Genomic DNA, 20550 nt, shown 5'->3' with positions numbered 1-20550 from the left:
GACTCTCTTACCCAGAAGGCTAAGCGGCCAGGAGGCGGCCCGCGCTCGGTTAAATTCTCACTTTATAGGCAGGGTGGTGAGACCCCGCCCCGGAAATGCGTGTTCTAGCTTTCTGTGTGCTTAGGCGCCCGAGCTACTGAGGGTCTAAGTCCGGGCAGCCGAAGAGTGTGGTAGGTAACGGTCGTCAGCGCAAGGGTCATTTCGTCGCTGGGAAGGGACGGCCCTCGCCCGCGGTGATGGTGGTGAGCTATGCCCGTGGTCCTCAGGGCCGGGACCCGGGCCCAGCCCAGGCTCCTTTCGATGTGCTGTCTTTCCTTAGCTTCCCTGACCCGCGCTCGCGGGCCTGTAGGGCTCTCCGACAGGGCGTGCGACCGGAGTTGGCCTGCAGCCAGTCCTCGCTTTGTGTCCCGGCTCCTCCCCGCCCACCTCTCCCGCTGTCTCCGCCCTGTTCTGCTTTCCCCAGAATGACTGGACTGGGAGGGATCCCGTAGCGCCCTGGTTTTACCCGTGAGAAAACTGAGGTCTTCTACGAATTGACTTGTCCAAGGTCACTATTCGCCCAGTAGGGGCGAGCTGAAGTTCGAGATTCTAGGAACGGGACTGACCAGACCTTAGGATTATTTTGAAAACGTTAGCCTTCCACGTACAAAAGCAGACATTTCTTAGTTTTTTTTCTCTCCACTTCTCCTTTTTCCTGTCCACTCAAAAAAAGAAAAAGAAAGAAATCAACTCTGAACACTCAACTGCCAGTGTGAGTTTCCATAGAGGTTTAGATGGGAGAAGACCGAAGTAGTCTGAAGTTAGTGACAGGTTAGGTGAAGTCATGTTAGCGCGTTTCAGATTTTACAACCTAACCTTCCACTTCTTTCTGCACCATTTTGGTGTTGGCTGTCTGTTTTTACTGAAAATTGAGAACTTTCCAAGTTTGGAATTAGTTTGGGATTTGTTTTTCCCTTATTCCAACAGTCTCAGATGAAGAGCAGACACTAATGTACTTACAGCTAGTTTGGTAGTTGTGATTCTGGATAAATCCTAGTGAAAAGTAAAGCACTTAGAAGTTGATCTTGACGTTTCATTTTTCACCAACAATGCTTAATCTTTTATTGATTCTTAGGTTATATTATGGCTTCCCCAAAAGTTTGAATGCAGTTAAGGTACAGAAACGATTATCAGTTACGATATGCTGTTCAAGTTTCCCCCGGGGTGGGGGGTGGGGCGTTCTGGGGTCAGAGCACGTGAGTTCCAAACCTGCCTTCACCAGTTTCTATCTCAGTGCCTCAGTTTCCTCATCTGTAAAATATAAATATGTTAATATATAAAAAAATAAGTTCTGCTTGTTAAAAGAGATAAAAACCAATGTGTTAGCCCAGTACCAAGCATATAAGTATTTAGTAAATGTTACAATAATTACTATTTAAAGACTCAATTAAGGGTATATGGGGGAAGAAAATTGTTAACTGAGTTCATCAGTATGACTTCTTGGGATGGAGTAAATACTGAGTAACGACACTTAACACGTTGTTGAAATTTATCACCCCTACATTTGATTAAATGTTAAACATGGTTAGATGCTTGCCTAGAGGGTTTAGAAGAAAATGCTTTGTAAATGTTCTATATCTGAAAGTACTTGTTGATGTTCAGGTTAGCAAGATGAACAAAGATGCGCAGATGAGAGCAGCGATTAACCAAAAGTTGATAGAAACTGGAGAAAGAGAACGGTAAGTAATAGACTGTGTTAATAAGTTGCAATTAACACCTTTAAATTATAGTTATGTATAAGAATCTAAATATGAAAGAACAAAACTGTTGTCAGTGGAAAGAGTTACGGAAAGAGATTGTCAAAAGTTTCAGTTCCTGACATCTACGAGAAGTAGGTCTGTTTAACATTGCAGGACTTGGAGGGAAGTAGGTGATTAAAAATATGAATAAGAAATGAATCTCTCTCAAAGATTGTGTAATAGCAAGAAATTTACAAATAACTACAATTGGAGACATAAGATTACCCAGTTTTTAACAGGGAAACGACATAATAGAACAGATTTTACTTACCAGACTCTCTTCATGTCAGAGTACTATGTACTATTCCTACTTCCTGAAAAATTCTTTATCTTTTCCCCCCTAATCCTTAGCTACTTGTGTTGCATCTTTCAGGTCTTAATTTAAATATCTCTTCTGAGTATCTGTTAACTCCCAAATACCTTGTTCTGTCTAAACATTTAATCACATTGTATTGTGACCATCTACTTTGCTAGTTTGTGTCCTTCAATATAAGTTACTTGACAGCAGAAATACCATTGTATAACCAGTATCATGCCTAGCTCATAATTGGCCAAGTAAATATTTGTAAAATGAACAAAAGGATTGGACAGTAGGAAGGAGATGCTGAGGAATCAAGGAAGGCCTCCAGAAGCAGGTCGATAAATTGTGAGAAAAATTTATATAGAAGGAATAGTAGGGATCTTTTGACTCTACCTGAAGGTTAAGGTGATCAGTTAAGGTCTAGTACAGAATAGTAAAAGAGGTATTTCAGAGGGTCAAGAAGGATTAGCAGTTCTCAAGACAATCTAGGCAGATGGAACAGAATGTGCAAAGTCACAGAGCTTTATCACAGCGTAAGAATGTTCCAGGGAAGTGCAGACTTAAAGCTAGAAGATAAAGGGTAAAAGCTTTGTGGCTGCAACAGTGGACGGGAGGGGTAGATTTTGTATGTCAGAATTTTTTTAATTGAAATTGATAGAAACTGGCTTAACCAATGGAAATATGTAAGCTCATCTAACTAGAAAGTCTAGAGCTTGAAGTTGCTTCAGGCATCACTGGGTCCAGGCACTCAAAAGTTTTTAAGAATATTTCTTTTCTCACTCAGTAGTGCTTTTCTCTGTGTTGGCTTTATTCTAAAACAGGGTCAACCTACAGATGTTAGTGGTTAAAAATGTATCTTCCTCTGGCACAGACTACCTTCCCTCGAGTATTTTCGATAAAGTCCTAGCTTGATTAGCATCTTACTTAGGTGATAGGCTAGTTACAGCCACCTTGCCTGGTCACATTTCCATCACCACTGCCCTCTCTGAATTTCTTACACTGAGAGTGGTGAAAGGGGTTTTTTTCTTGTTGGTTTTTTTTTTCCTGTCAAAAAAAGGCAGGAAAATGGGTGGTGGGTTTGCAGAAACATCTGTTGTTGATAGTATCCTTGGGTGGTGTGAGTCATTAAAAGATTTTTAAAGGGGAATGACTAGATCCCATTTGCACTTCAGGAATGCTATTCTGGCAGGGTGGCGGACAGACTGGAAGCATTGGAGATCGCGTGCACACTGTATTTAGAAGATTATATTGGGTTAAAAATGAAAGACAGCAAATGGAAAAAAGAACTTTGTTTTTTTGTTTTTTAAATAAAATCAGAAATGAGGAAGAAGGTAGAAACCAGAAAAGTGCCTTGGGAAACAGAAGATAGTATTGCTGATAATGAATATAGGGGATTATACTTTTTTTTTTTTTAATTTGTGTTTTCATTCATGCAGCTCAGTTCCTGAATTTCTGCCACCTGCTGTGTCCTGTTAAGGTGCTGAAATTATAGTCGTAAACAAAATAAAGTCTGTCCTTTCTTGGAGCTTCCATTCTAATGGAAGGAAACAGACAATAAATGTCTAATATGTCAGGTAGTGATGAGTTCTAGAGGAAAAACAAAGCAGAGAATAATGAGTCATGTTACTTTGTATAGAAAAAACAAGACTTCACTGGTGAGAGAGCTGAAGGCTATGAGGGAGATGGGAGGACTCCTAGAGCCAAGGTCCTGAGACCGGAGCTTTTTGGCATTTTGAGGAGCACATGGAAGCTAATGAGACTGACTAAACTGGGAGAGGGAAAGGAGAAAGCGGGCGTAGCTGGGCAGGGGGAAAATCATGGAGGGTCATTTAGGCCAGTGATTTTCAACCTTTTTTGAGCCGTGGCACATTTTTTACATTTACAAAATCCTAGGGCACACCACCTACCAAAATGACACTCTAACACAGTACATATTATACATATAGTTAATAATATAGTTTCTAAATGTATTTATACTCACACCTGACCATGTCTCACGGCACACTAGTGTGCCACGGCACATTGGTCAAAAAACACTGATTTAGGCTGTAGCAGACTTGAAGGTATTCCAAGTAGATTAGGAAGCCACTGGAGAGTTTTAAACAGGGAGAGGAGAATGGAAATGGACAAGGAAGCAGCAGAGGGATGGGTTAGGAGGCTTTGGTAACAATCCAGTCAGGACAGGCTGGTAGCTTGCACAGGGGTAGTAATGGCAGAGAGGATGAAAACCATCTGGATTGCAGGTGTATATGTAAAAACTGGAAACCATAGGATTTCCTCATGGGTTGGCTGTGTAGTGTTAACAAAGTTGCTGAGTGAAAGACGCTACCATGCTTTCTAGCCTGCAGCACCGGAAGAATGGAGTGGCCATTGTGAAAGGAGAACAGGCTGAGGTTGGAGGGAAGCATGAGTGGGTTTGGGCCCTATTAATATTGAAAGACCTGCCTGACCAGGTAGTGGCACAGTGGATAGAGCGTCGGTCTGGGACTTAGAGGACCCAGGTTTGAAACCCTGAGGTCACCTGCTTGCATCCAGGTTCACCAGCTTGAGCGTGGGATCATGGACATGACCTCATGATTGCTGGCTTGAGCCCAAAGTCACTGGCTTGAGCAAGGGTCACTCATGCCTCCGTCCCCACCTCATCAAGGCACATATGAGAAAGCAATTGGCAATCGGTGAATAACTAAGGTGCCAAAATGAAGAATTGATGCTTCTCATCTCTCTCCCTTCCTGTCTGTCCCTCTCTTTGTCTCCCTCTCTATCTCTGTCACACACAAAAAAGATTGAAAAACCTGATTAAATACTGAGATGAGCATTTTGGTTTGTACTATGCCATGTTTAAGCTGAGAAATTACATGGTTTAGGTTGAAGATTGAGGTTTTGTTAAGAGTGAGTATGACAAAAGGATGAGAAAGTACTGAGAAGAAAATATTTTATTACATCCATGATGCCATTAGTTGCAATATACACCTTTTTTTAAAACCAATAAGAAACAAGAAAACCCTGCCAAATAAATTATGATAGGTATGCCAATTACTGAATTGTTAAAACATGGGGAAGAAAGTGTTAGATTCAATGAAATACATAGTTGATGAATAATTTAGGAGGTTAGTGGAAAAAGGGAAGGGGAAGTCTTTGAGAGAGAGAAATAGTGGTAAAGTAAGGGAACTGAAGGTTAGAAATCTGTGGGTAGAGAAGGGATTCTGGAGTTTGAAGAGTTTGGTAGTGTAGCTGCTCCAAGTTCAAATAATACCCTCCAGAAGTTGTACAGACCCGCACTATTCCTGTTGGTGGAGGGAAATAGATAGTCTGTAAGCAGGCCACGGTAGAGCTGCAGATGTGTTGTGTCCTATCCACTTCTATCTTACTGATAGAACGAGAGCCAGAGTTTAAATGACTCACATAAGATCAAAGAACTATTTAAACTGTTTCATGATAGTACCAGGATTTAGCCATGGTTAAATTAAAGTTTTGTGACTGGAAGGCAGGGAGTTTTTAATTGAAGGATTGAACCTTTGATTCAAACATTCGTAAGATATCGTACATTGTTGTAGTTTAATTTGAAAACACTTCTTTTTCAACAGCCTCAAAGAGTTGCTGAGAGCTAAATTAATTGAATGTGGCTGGAAGGATCAATTGAAGGCACACTGTAAAGGTAATCAGTTTGATTTAGAAGAAAAGCTAATTCCAGTGCTCCCAACTTGGTTGATTTGGGGTTTACTAGAAAAATTACAATCAGTATTTTAAAGGTATGTTAAGTGCTCAACATAATTTTAAAGAAATTGAAAATTGACTTATAGTAATAATTTACTCCTCTTTAGGATAATACATAGACCTAATTCCTAAATTTTTAGAAATTTTCTTGTGTTTCTCTTAAAATAAGCAAGGTAAGATTTTATCTGGCTTCAAAGTACAGACTTTTTCCAGTGTTCCTATTCAAAATGCAACATTACTTATTCCTAATATATTTTAATTTAACAAATTGAGCACTTTCTGATTGTTAGATGGATAGGAATTATGTCTCTTTAATAATATTTTGAAAAATTTATTTTAGAAAATTATGTTTATTTTTAAATTTTTATTTATTAATTTTAGAGAGAGAGAAAAAACCATCAGTTTGTTATTCCACTTGTGCATTCATTGGTTGATTCTTTTTATTCAGTGAGAGGAAGGGAGGCAGGGAAACAAGACTCTTGCATGCACCTCCACTGGAATCTGCCCAGCAAGCAATGCTCTGCCCATCTGGGTTATTGCTCTGTTGCCTGACAACTGAGCTATTTTTAGTGCTTGAGACATCCTTAACACCAGGGCCAACTCACTGGAACCCATCAAGCCATGGCTGTGGGAGAGGGGAGAGAGAGAGAGAGAGAGAGAGAGAGAATGGAGAAGGGTGGAGAAGCAGATGGTCACTTCTCCTGTGTGCCCTGACTGGGAATCGAACCAACAATGTTGGAGTATCGGGATGATGCTCTAAACCAACTGAGCCAGTGGTGGGATTCAGCCGGTTCACACCAGTTTAGCAGATCCAATACCTAATTTTTTGTTGAGTTCAGCGAACTGGTTAAAATGGCACTTGTAATCAGGGTTCTCTCTAAGGTGGGTGCCTAGGCAGTCACTTAATGTGGAAATCACAAATTTACATTCCTTATTTTTTTTAACATTCATCTGTACAATAGCATATTCTAAGCACCTGTAGTAATATTCACTCCATCCATAGGTGAAAAAACTTTGACGGAACTATGCTTATAGTATTTATTTATTCATTTCATAAAACTCATTATTTCTTTGATGAAATACTGCATTTTAATTCCTTTATGTTTGTTACTGCAGTAAACAAACATATAACGGAAAGAGAAAAAGTGCCAAACAACCAGGGGGTGACAACTTGTATTTTTTTGTCAGGTATTATTTAATATTTTTTTATTAATATTTAAAAACTCTTATAATCTAATTTTGTGTACCTCTTATTATTCTTAAGTATTAAATTGCATGAAATAATAAACTACTTTCCATTATATCATTTTTTTATACATAAAACAGCAGAGAACCGGTTGTTGTTTGAATCTCACCACTGAACTAAGCTACCCGGTCAGGGTCTACTTATTTTTTAAAATGTAGAATAGGAGTTATAATATTGCTTAATATTGATGATGACACCAGTAGATAGATTACACGTCACTAAGACGAGCCTCCATTATGGCTCAGCTTTTAGTATAATAATAGCATTTTGGTTATTTTTAGTGATTTCTCATTATTTTGTAGGGTTTCTACAAGTAATAATGACAGTGGCAGCTGTTTATCTATAACATTAACCTTAATAAGGAATGTGACAAATTAGTACTAGCATAGACTTTGAAGTCCCACTTCTTCACTAGTAGGAGACTAGAGCTGTATTTCAGCTCATGTTTGGATGAGTTATTTCATCCTTACACCTCAGTTGCCTCACTTGTGAACTGGAGATCATTCCCAGCCCATTAGGAAAATGCCCTGTTCATTCAATTATTGTGACTGAAATGATGTAAAGCTTCCAACACATAAGAGATGTTCAGTAAATGGTAACTACTTTCTTCTCCTTCCATGGCCCAGCCTAGAGAGGAGAGGAGCAAAAGAGTTCTATATTTTCATTTTGGGCTATGAAATTATAAGTTGGACACAAATAATAGCTTTTTTCCCTCCATAAATATAAGAGCTACTATGATTACAGTGAAGTAAGATCTGTGCAGTTGTGTTTCCAGCTCTTTGCAAATGTTAAATTTAACCATACAGTTCAAATTCATTCTGTGTTGTATTTCTTGAGCTGAGAGATGAACAGGCGTATATGATTTTATCTGGTGAATATGTGTTTAAAGTTGAACTAAATACACATTAAAAAAGAAGTGTCCTCTTTTTTTTTTTAAAGACCAGTCTGCACTCTAAAAACATGATCTTAACCCTTCCTCTATGAAAATCTTTCTTACAGATAATGATTTTAAATGATATGATTTGTTTTTTGCTTTTGCATAAGAGGTAATTAAAGAAAAAGGACTAGAACACGTTACTGTTGATGACTTGGTGGCTGAAATCACACCAAAAGGCAGAGGTGAGGAATACAAATTGTGTGAAAAGAGACGTGTGCTAAAGACGGGATCGTTTCTCTCGCTGGTTCTACTTGTCCTTCTTTCTACAAGGAAAACATTTCCAAAGTTATGTGGGTACTTGGTGTTTTTTCATTGGGAAGACTTATAATTGCCTACCTACCTCTCTGGCATGGTTTTGAGTAACGTGAGATAAGAGATGTGAAATGTTTCTGCAATCTAAAACAGTATGCAAATAAGTTGATAGGGTTGTTAAGACAGATGATTTTTAAAATATGTGATTTTATAGAGGCAAATAGTACATGATGCTAAAGTTTATAAACTTATTAGATATGGCCTGATTTCACTTAAATATTTATTAAGTCAGAGCTTTATTTCTGTCCCTGAGTCATTGCTCCACTCTCTTTCTGCTTATTAAAGATAAACCAACCTCTGTCTTCTCTAATGTCTAAGAATTTGGTAGTGCTGTAATTCCATGTTGAGGGCTATTCATACTTAAGATTCACACTACAACCAGTGCATTTCTTCTTTTAATGTCTTGTTTATTGAAGGCAAAGGACAGAGAGGAAATATATTACCATTGATGTAATAGAATAAATATTGTCAGGAACTACATTATATTGTTGTCTCAGATGGAGCTATATTTTTTTCATTTATTTTGAGAAAGTGGAAGTGGAAGCAGGCAAATTAAATGACCTTTTCTTTTGTCACATAGAAATAGTAGGCCTGACCAGGCAGTGGAGCAGTGGAACAGTGGGTAGAGCATCGGCCTAGGATGCAGAGGACTCAGGTTCAAAACCCTGAGGTCGCCAGCTTGAGCGTGGGATCATAGACATGACCCCATGGTTGCAGGCTTGAGCCCAAAGGTCGCTGGCTTGAGCCCAAGGTCACTGACTTGAGCAAGGGGTCACTCACTCTGTTGTAGCCCCCCCAGTCAAAGCACATATGAGAAAGCAATCAATGAACAACTAAGGAGTCGCAACAAAGAATTGATGCTTCTCATCTCTCTTCCTCTCTTCCTATCTGTCCCTCTCTCTGTCCTTCTCTCTCTGTCTCTGACATAAAAAAAGAAAAAGAGTAAAAAAAATTTTAAGTGTAAAAGTAAGTTTGAAAATTATTATTGGAGACTGCTAGCTCCCTGAACTGCTTAGCTGGTGGGAAGGAGTAGGGAATCCCCTGGACCTTCCCACCATATGTTTTGGCCTACTTGCAGCTACAAACACCTGACTCTTTCTTCACACAGGTCTCAGGGCAAGAAAAAGGAAAAAGAAAAAACAAACCAACAGTATTTATTATCCCTCTCCATGAGTTTATGTTTTAAAATAGTATTCCCTAACTTTGTTTTTTATTTTTCTTCTGTAATTGATGCTTAATCTGTTACCGTTACGTAGGAACTGGCTATACAGGGTAGAAATTGTCCTTTTTTTCTCCGTGAACGCTGTAGTCTTGGAAATATCAGTCCCTGTAGCGCCCGTGCGGGAGAATGAGCAAAAGAGAAGTGAAAGTAAATCTGTTCTTGTATGCGCTTAGTCTTTACAGTTACAAGTAGAAGCCTTTTATTGTTATAAATATACAGTGAAATTGACCTTTTTTTTAGTGTGCAATTCTCTGAATTTTGTACACATGTATAAATTCATGTAGCCACCACTGCCTTGAAACTCTCTCAGGCTGGCCCTCTGTATTCATACCCTGTCCCCAACCCCAGAGCAGCTGATCTGTTCTCCAACACCATAACTTTAACTAAAAGTATATGTAATGTACATATTGATCACATTTCCAGTGTACTTGAATTAATTATGTAGTCTTTATTTCTAGGCAGGCTTAAACTAAATAATTTATACAGAAAAGTATCTGTCTCATTTGATTTGTGTACTGACTTCTGGAATTCTTTATAGAAATATTGGACTATATCTGAAGCTTTCCATTTCCTAAGATGTAAGCAAATAACATTAGAACTGTTAGTTAATTCTCTATTGCCCTTATTTTTTAATAGCCAAAAAAAGGAACAACAATAATGTGTATTTGTTTACTGACATTTAATATTAAAATTTCAAACAACAGGGCTTTTTTTTTTTTTCATTTTTAATTTAGGACCCTCATAGATAATACAGTGACATGGTTCAAATTCAAACAGTAAAAATACAGGAAATATAACCACTGTGGTGTTTTCGCATCTTTGCTGAGTCAGAGAGTATGTGTACTTATTTATATAAAATATTCCCAAATTACTTTCCCAAAAATGTTGTACCAGTTTACACTCCCACCAGCTAACATGAAACTGCCAGTTTGTCCCTCAGTCCTGCCAACACTGTATATTATTGGAATTTTAGCCAATCTGATTGGTAAAATATGTTATCTCAATGTGGTTTTAATTTTTATTTCTACTGTGAGGTTTATCCCTTTTTTGTTCAAGAACTGTGTACTTCTCCTTTTCTTTATCTGCTATACTCATTTTTCTACCAGCCTGCTGATCTTTTTCTTATCAAATAGAAGAAATTGTAGAGAGATAGCCCCTTTCAGTAAATGTTTTCCCAGTTTTTGTCTTTTGCCTGTTAACAGTGATTTTGACCAAGCTTATTAAGTTGATGTTGCATTTGAATTAAAATTATCAATTTCTTACAGCCTGTATGTTTAAAAAATGCCTTTTTTACTCCTAGTTTAAAGAGTTTTTCCATGTTGTCAGTGTGCAGTATATTTCAGTACTGGATAGTTCATTCCAATATTGAATTGCAAAGATACTTGATTTTTTCAGATATTTATCTATTTTTTTTTATTAAAGCATGAGGGCTATTTGTGAAGTAAATTATAAATAAATTTATGGATTAGTCATCCTGAATAAAATATATCTCAAATTGACATATATTAATTGGAATATTCTTACTCTTATATTTTGTATTTCAGCCCTGGTACCTGACAGTGTAAAGAAGGAGCTTCTACAAAGAATAAGAACATTCCTTGCTCAGCATGCCAGCCTTTAAGATTGAATTAGCTTGTGTTGTTTTGTGATCTTACTTCTGACAGTAAAACTTGCCATAAATTAGGAATCGCTTTCCCAAAATAAAATCCTTTTTTGTATGATGGTATACAGTTTTCGGTAATGATGTATACATTGTATTGATTTTTTTCCCTAAATGTGTTATTTTAATAAATATCTCATGAATGAGTTTGAAGTTTCCTTGGATTTTGGAATAAATGGGACTTTTCAACAATCTACCAGATTTGTTGTGAGAAAAAGTCAGCAACTAATATAGTTTACTTATTAAGTATGTGCATATTTCTGTGCTCACAACTGAGGAGAAGTAAGCAGCCTCTTCTGATTGTCTAGATACGGTGTGTTTCTGTTTTGAATCCCTATAGTATTTTATAATACATGCCCCATCTTGTACTACAGTTGTCTTATTTGTTATAAACTGAGCATTAGGACTGGGTCTTACTTATCTTTATGTGCCTTCCTTATTCCTCAAAGAATTTACCATCCTATTGGAAGAGAGAACAATTGCAAAACTGGCTCCATACCAAGCTCCTCTCACTTATCTACTCATCTGAACTTTGAAAGCAGAAACTCTAAATTACATCCCCACATACTAAGGTCAAGAAAGAACTTAATGGGAAATAACCTCCACCCATAGCTTTACTCTGACATCAAGATTGCCAAATCCAATGGACTCTTGTCTGTACTTATGTGACCTCTTCTGGAAACTGAGAATGTTGAGCATCCCGCCACTGGAACTTTCCTCCCACTCCTCACTGTTTATTCCTACCACTGGAAGTTCCTTCTATTTCTTGTGGAGTACCTTTTGCCGTATGGACTTGAAATAATGGTGTTTCTTAGGGCTTGCTCCTGAGCCCTCTGCCTGACTAATGATACGCTTTTCCTGGAGAAATCCCAGGGAATGGGTCGGACCATGACTTCAAATACTAACAGGTTAATAAATGGTAAATTGCATCACCAACCCAGACTTCAACCCCGTCTCCATATGCGTGTACCCACCTACTATGGATCAGCTTCCTTGGATGTTCCAAGAGCACCTCAAACTGACCACACCTAACATAGTGACATTCTTCCCTTAGTAACTACCCCTACTGTATTCCTTATCAATGCAAGTCGTACCTCCTAGGGATACGTATTGCCTGAGGAGCTTGTTAAAATACTGATTTGAAGGTAAGAGGTGTTGCACAGGATTCTATTTCTGACAAACCCAATCAATGCTTATGCTGCTGATCAAGGACCCCTTGTGGCGAGGTGATCGGGTGTCTGCTCCCTGCCCTCTTCCTGCCTCAGTTCACGCCCAGATAAGTGGGGTAAGCAGCTATTGTTTCCTTGCCGCATGCTCCATGCATCCTCCAGCATCCACACTTGCCTAATCACCCTATTAAATTCAAGCTTGGTCCTTTTATTCCTCTTCTTGGAACTTAATGGCTCTTCCTGGTTTGCAGGGTAAAATTCACACTTAGCCATAGCACCTAGGCCCTCTTGCTCTGACATTTATATACTTACTTCCCTAAGGAGTTCCCCAAAGCATCGAGTTGTTCATCCCGAAATCCCTTTGAAGGTCTGTCAAGCTAGAAAGCCCTATCACTTACCTCACTCTTGGCCTTTGAAATTTTGCCTGAGTTCCTAAAGCATTTTGACATTTCTATTTGATGTAGATTTCCCACTGCTGTTTTTCCATCAGGAGCACCTGTGCATCATTTCTTTGCAACACAGTAGTGCTAGAATTTTTGCATGCATCTTTTGGAGGGGAGGGAATATTTGTGAGTGAATGGACAAAATAAATGAATCAGTGGGTGAACATTATGAAAGCAGAATAGAAGGTAAAAAATACAATTGGCATATATTTGAGGAAAAGTTTCACAGAGATAGAATTTTACTTTCTGATGAATTTATGTTTTAAATGTAGTCTTGGAACCTGCTGGACTTAATTACATGAAATGTTGAACCTAAAACATGCACGCACAATGACAAAACCTACTGAAAGAGTGTTTTGTTTCATCTCACAAAGCAATGATCTAAAGTTGAATGAGTTATATTCATTGTTCTGCTACCCATTATCAAAAAGGAAATGTTAAAAACAATGGGTAGTTCTTATTTCATAGTACTGTATATAAAAGCAAAATTGCTCATAGAGATACTATTTTATTAGTGCAGAACAAAATATGAGAAAAGGAAAAGATAAAAATATTTTGAGATGGAACAAAAGATAATTGAAAATATTTCATAGCAATTCAAAATACTAAAAAGCATAGCTTCAAAATGATAGGGCTGAGAATCTCTAGGGTTTTTTGACATCTTCAAAATGTCTTGTAGTTTGCATCCAGAACCATTTGATATCTTTCAAATAAACCAACTTTCTGAACATCTTGACTGACATTATTGATTTATGTTAACTAGGAATACATTCTTTAAAAATCTTGCATCCTTTCGTGCTCAATGTTAAAAGTTCAATAGCAGATTACTGTTACATGACTGCATTGAGTGAGTAAAAAATAGTACTTAGAGTTACTATAAACTTTTCTTGTATAGGATTAGAGACGACTCAACTAAATTATTTAGGTAATCACTTTGCTTTGGCATTGCAAGTGTGTCATTTGGTTGAGCAGTGCCAAGCTAGGGCCTAGGTGATGCTGGAGACGAAACTGGATATGGGACTTTTCATAACTTGATAAAGGCTCCATCTGACCCTAGAGAACTGTGACAGGTGCTCAGTAGCTGATGCTGGAAATGATCCAATGTGTGCATTTGTGTTTTAACCCTTCTTGTAAATTGCTGTCTCATGTTACTCAGTGACTTAATAAAACCCCTCATATTTACCATTAGAAACCACACAAAGTCATTGGATGAATCCAACAAGAAAACAGGTGCAATCAAAAACTTCGAGTTCTAGTCTCATCTGTGACACTGAATTATCAGGTAAGATTGCCTCTTCTGCCTCAGTTTCCTCATCTGCATAATACATTTTAAATGTTGATCTGGCAAGAACTAAAATAATTTAAAAACTGTAATATTAATAGAATAATCCAAAGCAATATGGATCATTATAAAAAAACACTGAATTCATTTTACTCCTAGGAAAAGTTATAGAAATATGTATTTACTACGTGTTTTCTAGATTTACATAGATATAGAAATAATACGTATGTAGAAAAAACCTGCTTTTACTTTTCTGGAATTTCTATACATTATTAATTTCCATGAGAATTACTACAAAAGTAAAGATCACCAAAATTGCTTGATAGGAATAGAAAAAATACCACTATAATAGCCCTTAGGGAGGATTGAAATTATCCTGTAATTTTCACACTGGACTATAAACAGTTTGTGTCATAGTTTATTTTTTGTTTCTGTTTATATTTTTTATCCATTTGGGAGTCTAAGTGAAAACAATTCTCGATAAATTATTTTAAGCTAATAAATAATGAGGGTAGGGAAAATTTGATTTATGCCAAATTATTTCAGACTTCAAATTATATTTGATTATTCTGCTTATCAGCCACCAGGGGGCACTTCAAGACTATTCTGGTCCTCTTTGGGCTCTGGGTAAATGAAACGTGTCATCCCAACTGGCCAAGCAGCTTTTTCAAGATGAAGGTGTTATTGAATTAAAACTTAATTGTGAGGGCCTCAGAACATGCTGCTATTATAAATTAAAATGAAGCTACAGTGAGATGCAGATAGTGTTTCATTGTGACTGTTTTCCAAAGTCAATTCACGAATGCAGGAAGCAAGTTGATTTAAATAGCTTATGCCACAACTGAAATATTTCTGTTTCAGTTTCTTTATCAAAAAAAAAAAAAGCAGCAGAGTAAATTCTTATTAAAAAATGAAAGAAAATTACATTCAGTGTCTATTTCCTTGTCATTGTGCTCCTCTTATAGGAGCCCTTTTAAAGGAATAATATTCATATTTTCCTTTTTTCATACTATGTCACTTTGTTTTTTAAAAATATATATAAATAGACATTATATAGTGTCAAAACTGTGTGGACGTTCAGTGAATGTTGGCTTAGCATGACAATAGTGAAGAAAGGTGAGAAATGAAAGTAGACAGAATCTCTACTCCTGGTATAATGTTGCTCATGTAATAGTTTTAAGTACAAGAGCTGGTACCAGTACCTATCACATCCATAAATTCTTTGGCTTTGTGCTTCACCTGAATGAAGTGAAGATGAGTAAGATAAGTCACTTTCAGTTACTGTATACTTTCTTATCCCAAAATTATTGTTGAGGGTACCCCTTTGAGAATTTATTCTTCATAGACAGCTAACTCATATGGGCTTCAATGGAATAGGAAGCATGAAGTAGAGTAATTGAAATAGAGCTGTCCATTGAACCACAGCCTGTCTGATGCGTAGGTGATTTAGGTGGCACTGTACATTGTGTGGTCTGAGGAGCATTCACTCTGACTAATATAATTTGTGAGTGCTCTGGCTCTCTACTCAGTTTTACTATTAATGTGCTTAATGTTTTCATTAGTCACTTAGATGTTCTATGGCCACTCCTCTTAGGGGATGTGACATGGAGTCAAAGTTATGGTCAAGGACTTTATATGTCTTTATCCATATACTGTACCTTTCTCCTAACAATCGTGCTCATATAATAGTTTCGTGTTTAGGATCTAGATCCCATACTTTACCCCAGCAGACATTGTTAATGAAAAAACACAGATGATTTCTCTGCCCAGCAGCATTTTCTATAATCCTAACCAATTTTCACTTTGTAGAAACACTGTAGAGATCTCCAGACAACTAACAACCCATTCAAAGCCAGAAAGGCTTCTTAATTGAGTTGTCTATAGTCACTGTCTGTACTCTTTACCTCCTACTCACTCATATTAATTAACCTTATGGAAATTACACTCCACCGAAGCTATTCATGCCAAGTTCAAGAGACGTTACTACCTTAACCTCTTGGCAGTGTTGGTAACAACTGGCCACTCTCCTTCCTCAGACATAGTCTTCCTTGATTTGCATATTACAAAGCTGTCCTCCTTCCCCCTAACTCATGGCTGCTGTCTTCCAGTCTTCTTTGCTGACATCTCTTCAGCTGGACTCTAACTGCTGGAGTTTCTCAAATCCTAACCACATGACCTAGTTTCTTCTCTACCTAAATCAGAGGTCTTAACAGTTTTTGTATGACTTCAGCAGTCAAGTGAAACCTATGAATTCTTTCTCAGTATAACATATATAAGGGCACAAAATAAAATTCTTAGAATTACACAGGAAACTATATTAAAATATAATCATAATTTTTTTTCAAAATGCATAGTATTCATCTTTATTAACAAAATTAAGGCAGTGCATTTCAAATATAAGTAAACTTAAAATCATATCTTATTATTTTAAAATAACAGTGTTAAGGCTTATTCAAGTTATTTCTAAACTTGTATAAGAATATTAAACTGTGGGTGATGTTCAACAGCACAACATATATTATATATATAATATATTGGAAATTCCATGAATTTCAAATTTTTATCTTAATGGTTATAAGCACAGAAAACCTTGATTAATTAATGTGTATATAAATGAATAAATCATTTTTATTCAAGGTGTCCCAAATTTGGAATTTACTTTTTTTCAGAAAACTTAAAGCAACTAACTGCCTTAATTTTAAAAAGCACTTAAGTTTTGTTTTCTGTGAAAGCCAGTAAACTCTTTGATAAAGGTGTACTTTGTATTCTTGTCCTCTTTCTTTTTTTTCTCTCTTTATTGAACTTATTGGGTGACACTAGTTAACAAAATTATACAGGTTTCAGGTGCACAATCCTACAACAAACACGTCATCTGTACACTATTGTATGTCTACCACCCCCAGTCAATTCTCCATCCATCACTATTTATCCCTCCATACCCACTTCGACCTCCCCCACCCCACCTTCCCAGCAATCACCACACTGTTGTCAGTGTCCGTGAGGGCTTTTTTCTTCTTTTTTGCTAAATCTCTCTACTCTCCTTCACCTAGTCCCCCTACCATGACAGCTGTCAGCCTTCTCTATATCTATGAGATTGTTTCTATTTTGCTTGATAATTCATTTTGTTCATTAGATCCCACATACGAGTGAAATCATATGGTACTTGTCTTTCTTTGACTTGCTTATTTCATTTAGCGTAATGCTCTCCATCACCATCCATGCTGTCACAAAAAGTAAGATTTCCTTCTTTTGTACTGCTGAGTAGTATTCCATTGTGTAAATGTACCACTGCTTTTTTATCCATTCATCTACTGATAGGCACTTGGGCTGCTTCCAGATCTTGGCCATTGTAAATAATGATGCAATAAATATAGGGGTGCATATATTTTTTCAAATTTGTATATCAGGTTTCTTCAGGTTAAGTCCCAGAAGCGGAATCACTGGGTCATAAGGAAGTTCCATTTTAAATTTTTTGAGGTAACCCCATACTGCTTTTCAGAGTGACTGCACTGCACCAGTCTGTACTGCCACCAACAGTGCAAAAGGGTTCCCTTTATTCCACATCCTTGCCAACACTTGTTATTTATTGACTTGTTGATGATAGCCATTCTGACAGGTGTGAGGTGATATCTCATTGTGGTTTTAATTTGCACTTCTCTGATGATTAGTTATTTTGAGCATCTTTTCATATGTCTTTTGGCCATCTGTCTGTCCTCTTTGGAGAAGTGTCTATTCAGATCCTTTGCCAATTTTTTAATTGGATTGTTTGTTTTACTTTGGTGTGAGTTCATTATAAATTTTAGATATTAACCTCTTAATTAGATGTATCAGTGAATATGATCTCCCATTCAGTGGGTTGTCTTTTCATTTTGTGTTGATGGTTTCCTTTGCTGTGCAAAACTTTTTAGTTTGATGTAGTCCTATGTGTTTGTTTATTATTTTGTTTTGCTTGCCTGAGGAGATATATCAGAAAAAATATTGTTAGGAGAAATGTCCAAGATTTTACTGCTCGAATTTTCTTCTAAGATTTTTATGGTTTCAAGTCTAACAGTTAAGTCTTTAAGCCATTTTGAGTTTATTTTTGTATATAGTGGTCTAGTTTTATTTTATTTTTTTGCATGTATCTAATTCACCCAACACCATTAATTGAATAAACTAGCTTTACCTCATTGTTATATTTTTGAGTCCTTTGTGAAATATTAGTTGATTATGAGGTGTGGGTTTATTTCTGGGCTCTCTATTCTGTTCCATTGATCTATATCTGTTTTTATGTTGGAAGCTGGCTCTTTTCATTACTGTGGCTTTGTAGTATAGTTTGATAGCAGGTAGTATGATTCCTCTCACTTTGTTCTTAATTCTCAAGATTGCTGTTGCTATCTGTGGTCTTTTGTGATTCCATATAAGTTTTTGAATATTTGTTCTAGTTCTATGAAATATGCCATTGGTATCTTGATAGGAATTACAAATATTGATCGACTTATGACCTATGCAACTTACGACCATTCGACTTTATGACCAGTCACTAGCCACAACTGCTCCGCGTCTGGCAGCTCAAGTGTTGCCCAGCTGGGCATACGACAGTGCGGACCAGCTTCCGACAGCACTACCATCTCCGCGTGCACCATTTCAATTGTTATCCCAGACTCGGTACAGTAATTTGTGTTTTGTGTCTTGGACATTTTTCATCAAACCCCTCCCAAGATGTCTACCAAAAAGAAATTGTCTTTGCAAATATTAAACCAGTTGTACTGGTAATGCAGTGTTTTACTTAAACCTGACAAATGTAAAAATAAGAAACAAAATGGTGTAGAGATGATACAAATGGCATAAAATGAACAAAGAAAATTATGATATATAACAATAATGAAAGAAAATTATGATAAAATATGACTTAAAGATTTTTATAACATCATTTCACAGTACTGTACATATAGCCTACTCTACTTACGACCAAATTGTGTTACAACCAGTCTGTTGGAACCAATCGTGGTTGTAAGTCGAGCACTAGCTATACATTGAATCTATAGATTGCTTTGGGTAGTAAAACATTTTAATGTTATCAGTTCTTCTTATTTATGAACACAATATATGCTTCAACTTATTTGTATCTTTTTCAATTTCTTCCCTCAGTGTCTTATAATTTCCCAAGTACAGTTCTTTTATATCCTTGGTTAAATTTATTTCTTGGTATTTTATTCTTTGTGAAGAATGAATGGTTTGTAATTGTTTTCTTAGTTTCCCTTTCTGATAGCTCATTATTGGTGTATAAATAATATGATTAATTTCTGGATATTTATTTTGTATTTATTTATTTTTTTATTGCAGGGGAGGGGAGAGGAATGCAGGAAGGAAGAGAGATGAGAAGCATCAGCTTATAATTGCCATCTGTCTGTCCGCTTTGGAGAAGTGTCTATTCAGATCCTTTGCCAATTTTTTAATTGGATTGTTTGTTTTACTTTGCAGCTTTAGTTGTTCATTGATTGCTTCTCATATGTGCTTTGACTAGGACGGTGTTTCCCAACGTGGGGCCCACGCCCCACAGGGGGGCAATTTGATAGTTAAGGGGGGCAATTTGAAAATGGACTCAACAGGACTTTAACTCTTTCGCCCCAGGCCATTTAAATGCAATGCTAGATATCGGTGCCAAATTTAACAAAAAATGCAATTCTTAAATAATTGCGGTAAATAATTATTAAGTATAATTTCGTTTGACGAGACCAAAATATCAACTGGGTGATTGGCGTCGTCAAGTAAACTTTGTCCTGGGTTCACCGCGGAGTGTGCCATCTGCCGCGGGGAACCCCGGACATTTTAAAAACTCGCTAAACAATGCAGTTATTCTCACCTAATTGGCCCATCGCAACTTCTGTAGTGTTTCACATCATTCAGTTGGTGTTAATTTGAAATAAGTGTCAGTCAAAACTGTTGTAAAAGCTTGTTGATTTAATAAATATACATATATATATTGTATAGATATAATTGGTATTTGATTTTATTTTTATCAATATTAAACTCTTTATTAAGTACTTCTTGCATCGGGGCTAGAAAGCACTAATATTTTATAAATATTATTGGGGCTATAATAGTGCATGCATGACAATTTTAATTTTAGAAGCATAACTTTCCAGAAAATTTTATCAAGTGGAAAAAATATAGATACCTTTTGATTTGCGGTGGTAGTGTAGTAAATGTGTTATATACATTTAAATAAATATGAATTTTTAGTATACGTTTACTCTATGTCACATTGAATATATTTTAACACATATTTTAATATTAGTTTTTAATTGATCTTATTTTTATTTCTTATAGCCCATAGTAAAATGAGTGGTGCAAGCAAGAAAAAAACTTGTCAATATTCAGAGGAATATTTAAAATTTGGGTTGATACCCGCTGTTCACGATGAGCAGATTCCTTTTTGTCTTTTATGCCAGCAATGCTTGACCAACGAATCAATGAAATGAGGTCGTCTTGAGGCGCATTTGA

At 36.7% G+C, this 20550-nt stretch overlaps 1 protein-coding gene across 4 annotated transcripts; it reads left to right on the top strand.

Annotated features, from left to right (window-relative positions):
* The first annotated feature begins 88 nt into the window (after positions 1-88).
* ENY2 (ENY2 transcription and export complex 2 subunit) lies at positions 89-12112 on the top strand. 4 transcript variants are annotated; one of them, XM_066265811.1, is made up of 6 exons: positions 97-242; positions 1115-1154; positions 1642-1718; positions 5664-5734; positions 8084-8158; positions 11055-12112. In XM_066265811.1, exons 3-6 carry the CDS (start codon positions 1651-1653, stop codon positions 11129-11131), a joined length of 291 nt encoding a protein of 96 aa, XP_066121908.1. In that variant the 5' UTR covers positions 97-242; positions 1115-1154; positions 1642-1650; the 3' UTR covers positions 11132-12112. The 4 variants fall into 4 exon arrangements, with proteins under 4 accessions (XP_066121909.1, XP_066121908.1, XP_066121906.1 ...); XM_066265813.1 differs by having other exon boundaries at positions 138-170; XM_066265812.1 differs by lacking the exon at positions 1115-1154 and having other exon boundaries at positions 89-170.
* The last annotated feature ends 8438 nt before the right edge of the window (positions 12113-20550 follow it).

The sequence above is a fragment of the Saccopteryx bilineata genome, chromosome 3 (genome assembly GCF_036850765.1).
Source record: "Saccopteryx bilineata isolate mSacBil1 chromosome 3, mSacBil1_pri_phased_curated, whole genome shotgun sequence".
Classification (NCBI taxonomy): Eukaryota; Metazoa; Chordata; class Mammalia; order Chiroptera; family Emballonuridae; genus Saccopteryx; species Saccopteryx bilineata.
Note: the sequence above shows the minus strand (reverse complement) of the source record. Positions and strands in the feature narration are given on the sequence as shown.

Coding starts and splice junctions, on each gene's coding strand:
- ENY2 (XM_066265809.1), top strand. Junction 5,735..8,083: donor ATTGAAGGCACACTGTAAAG/GTAATCAGTTTG, acceptor CTTTTGCATAAG/AGGTAATTAAAGAAAAAGGA. Junction 8,159..11,054: donor AATCACACCAAAAGGCAGAG/GTGAGGAATACA, acceptor TTTGTATTTCAG/CCCTGGTACCTGACAGTGTA.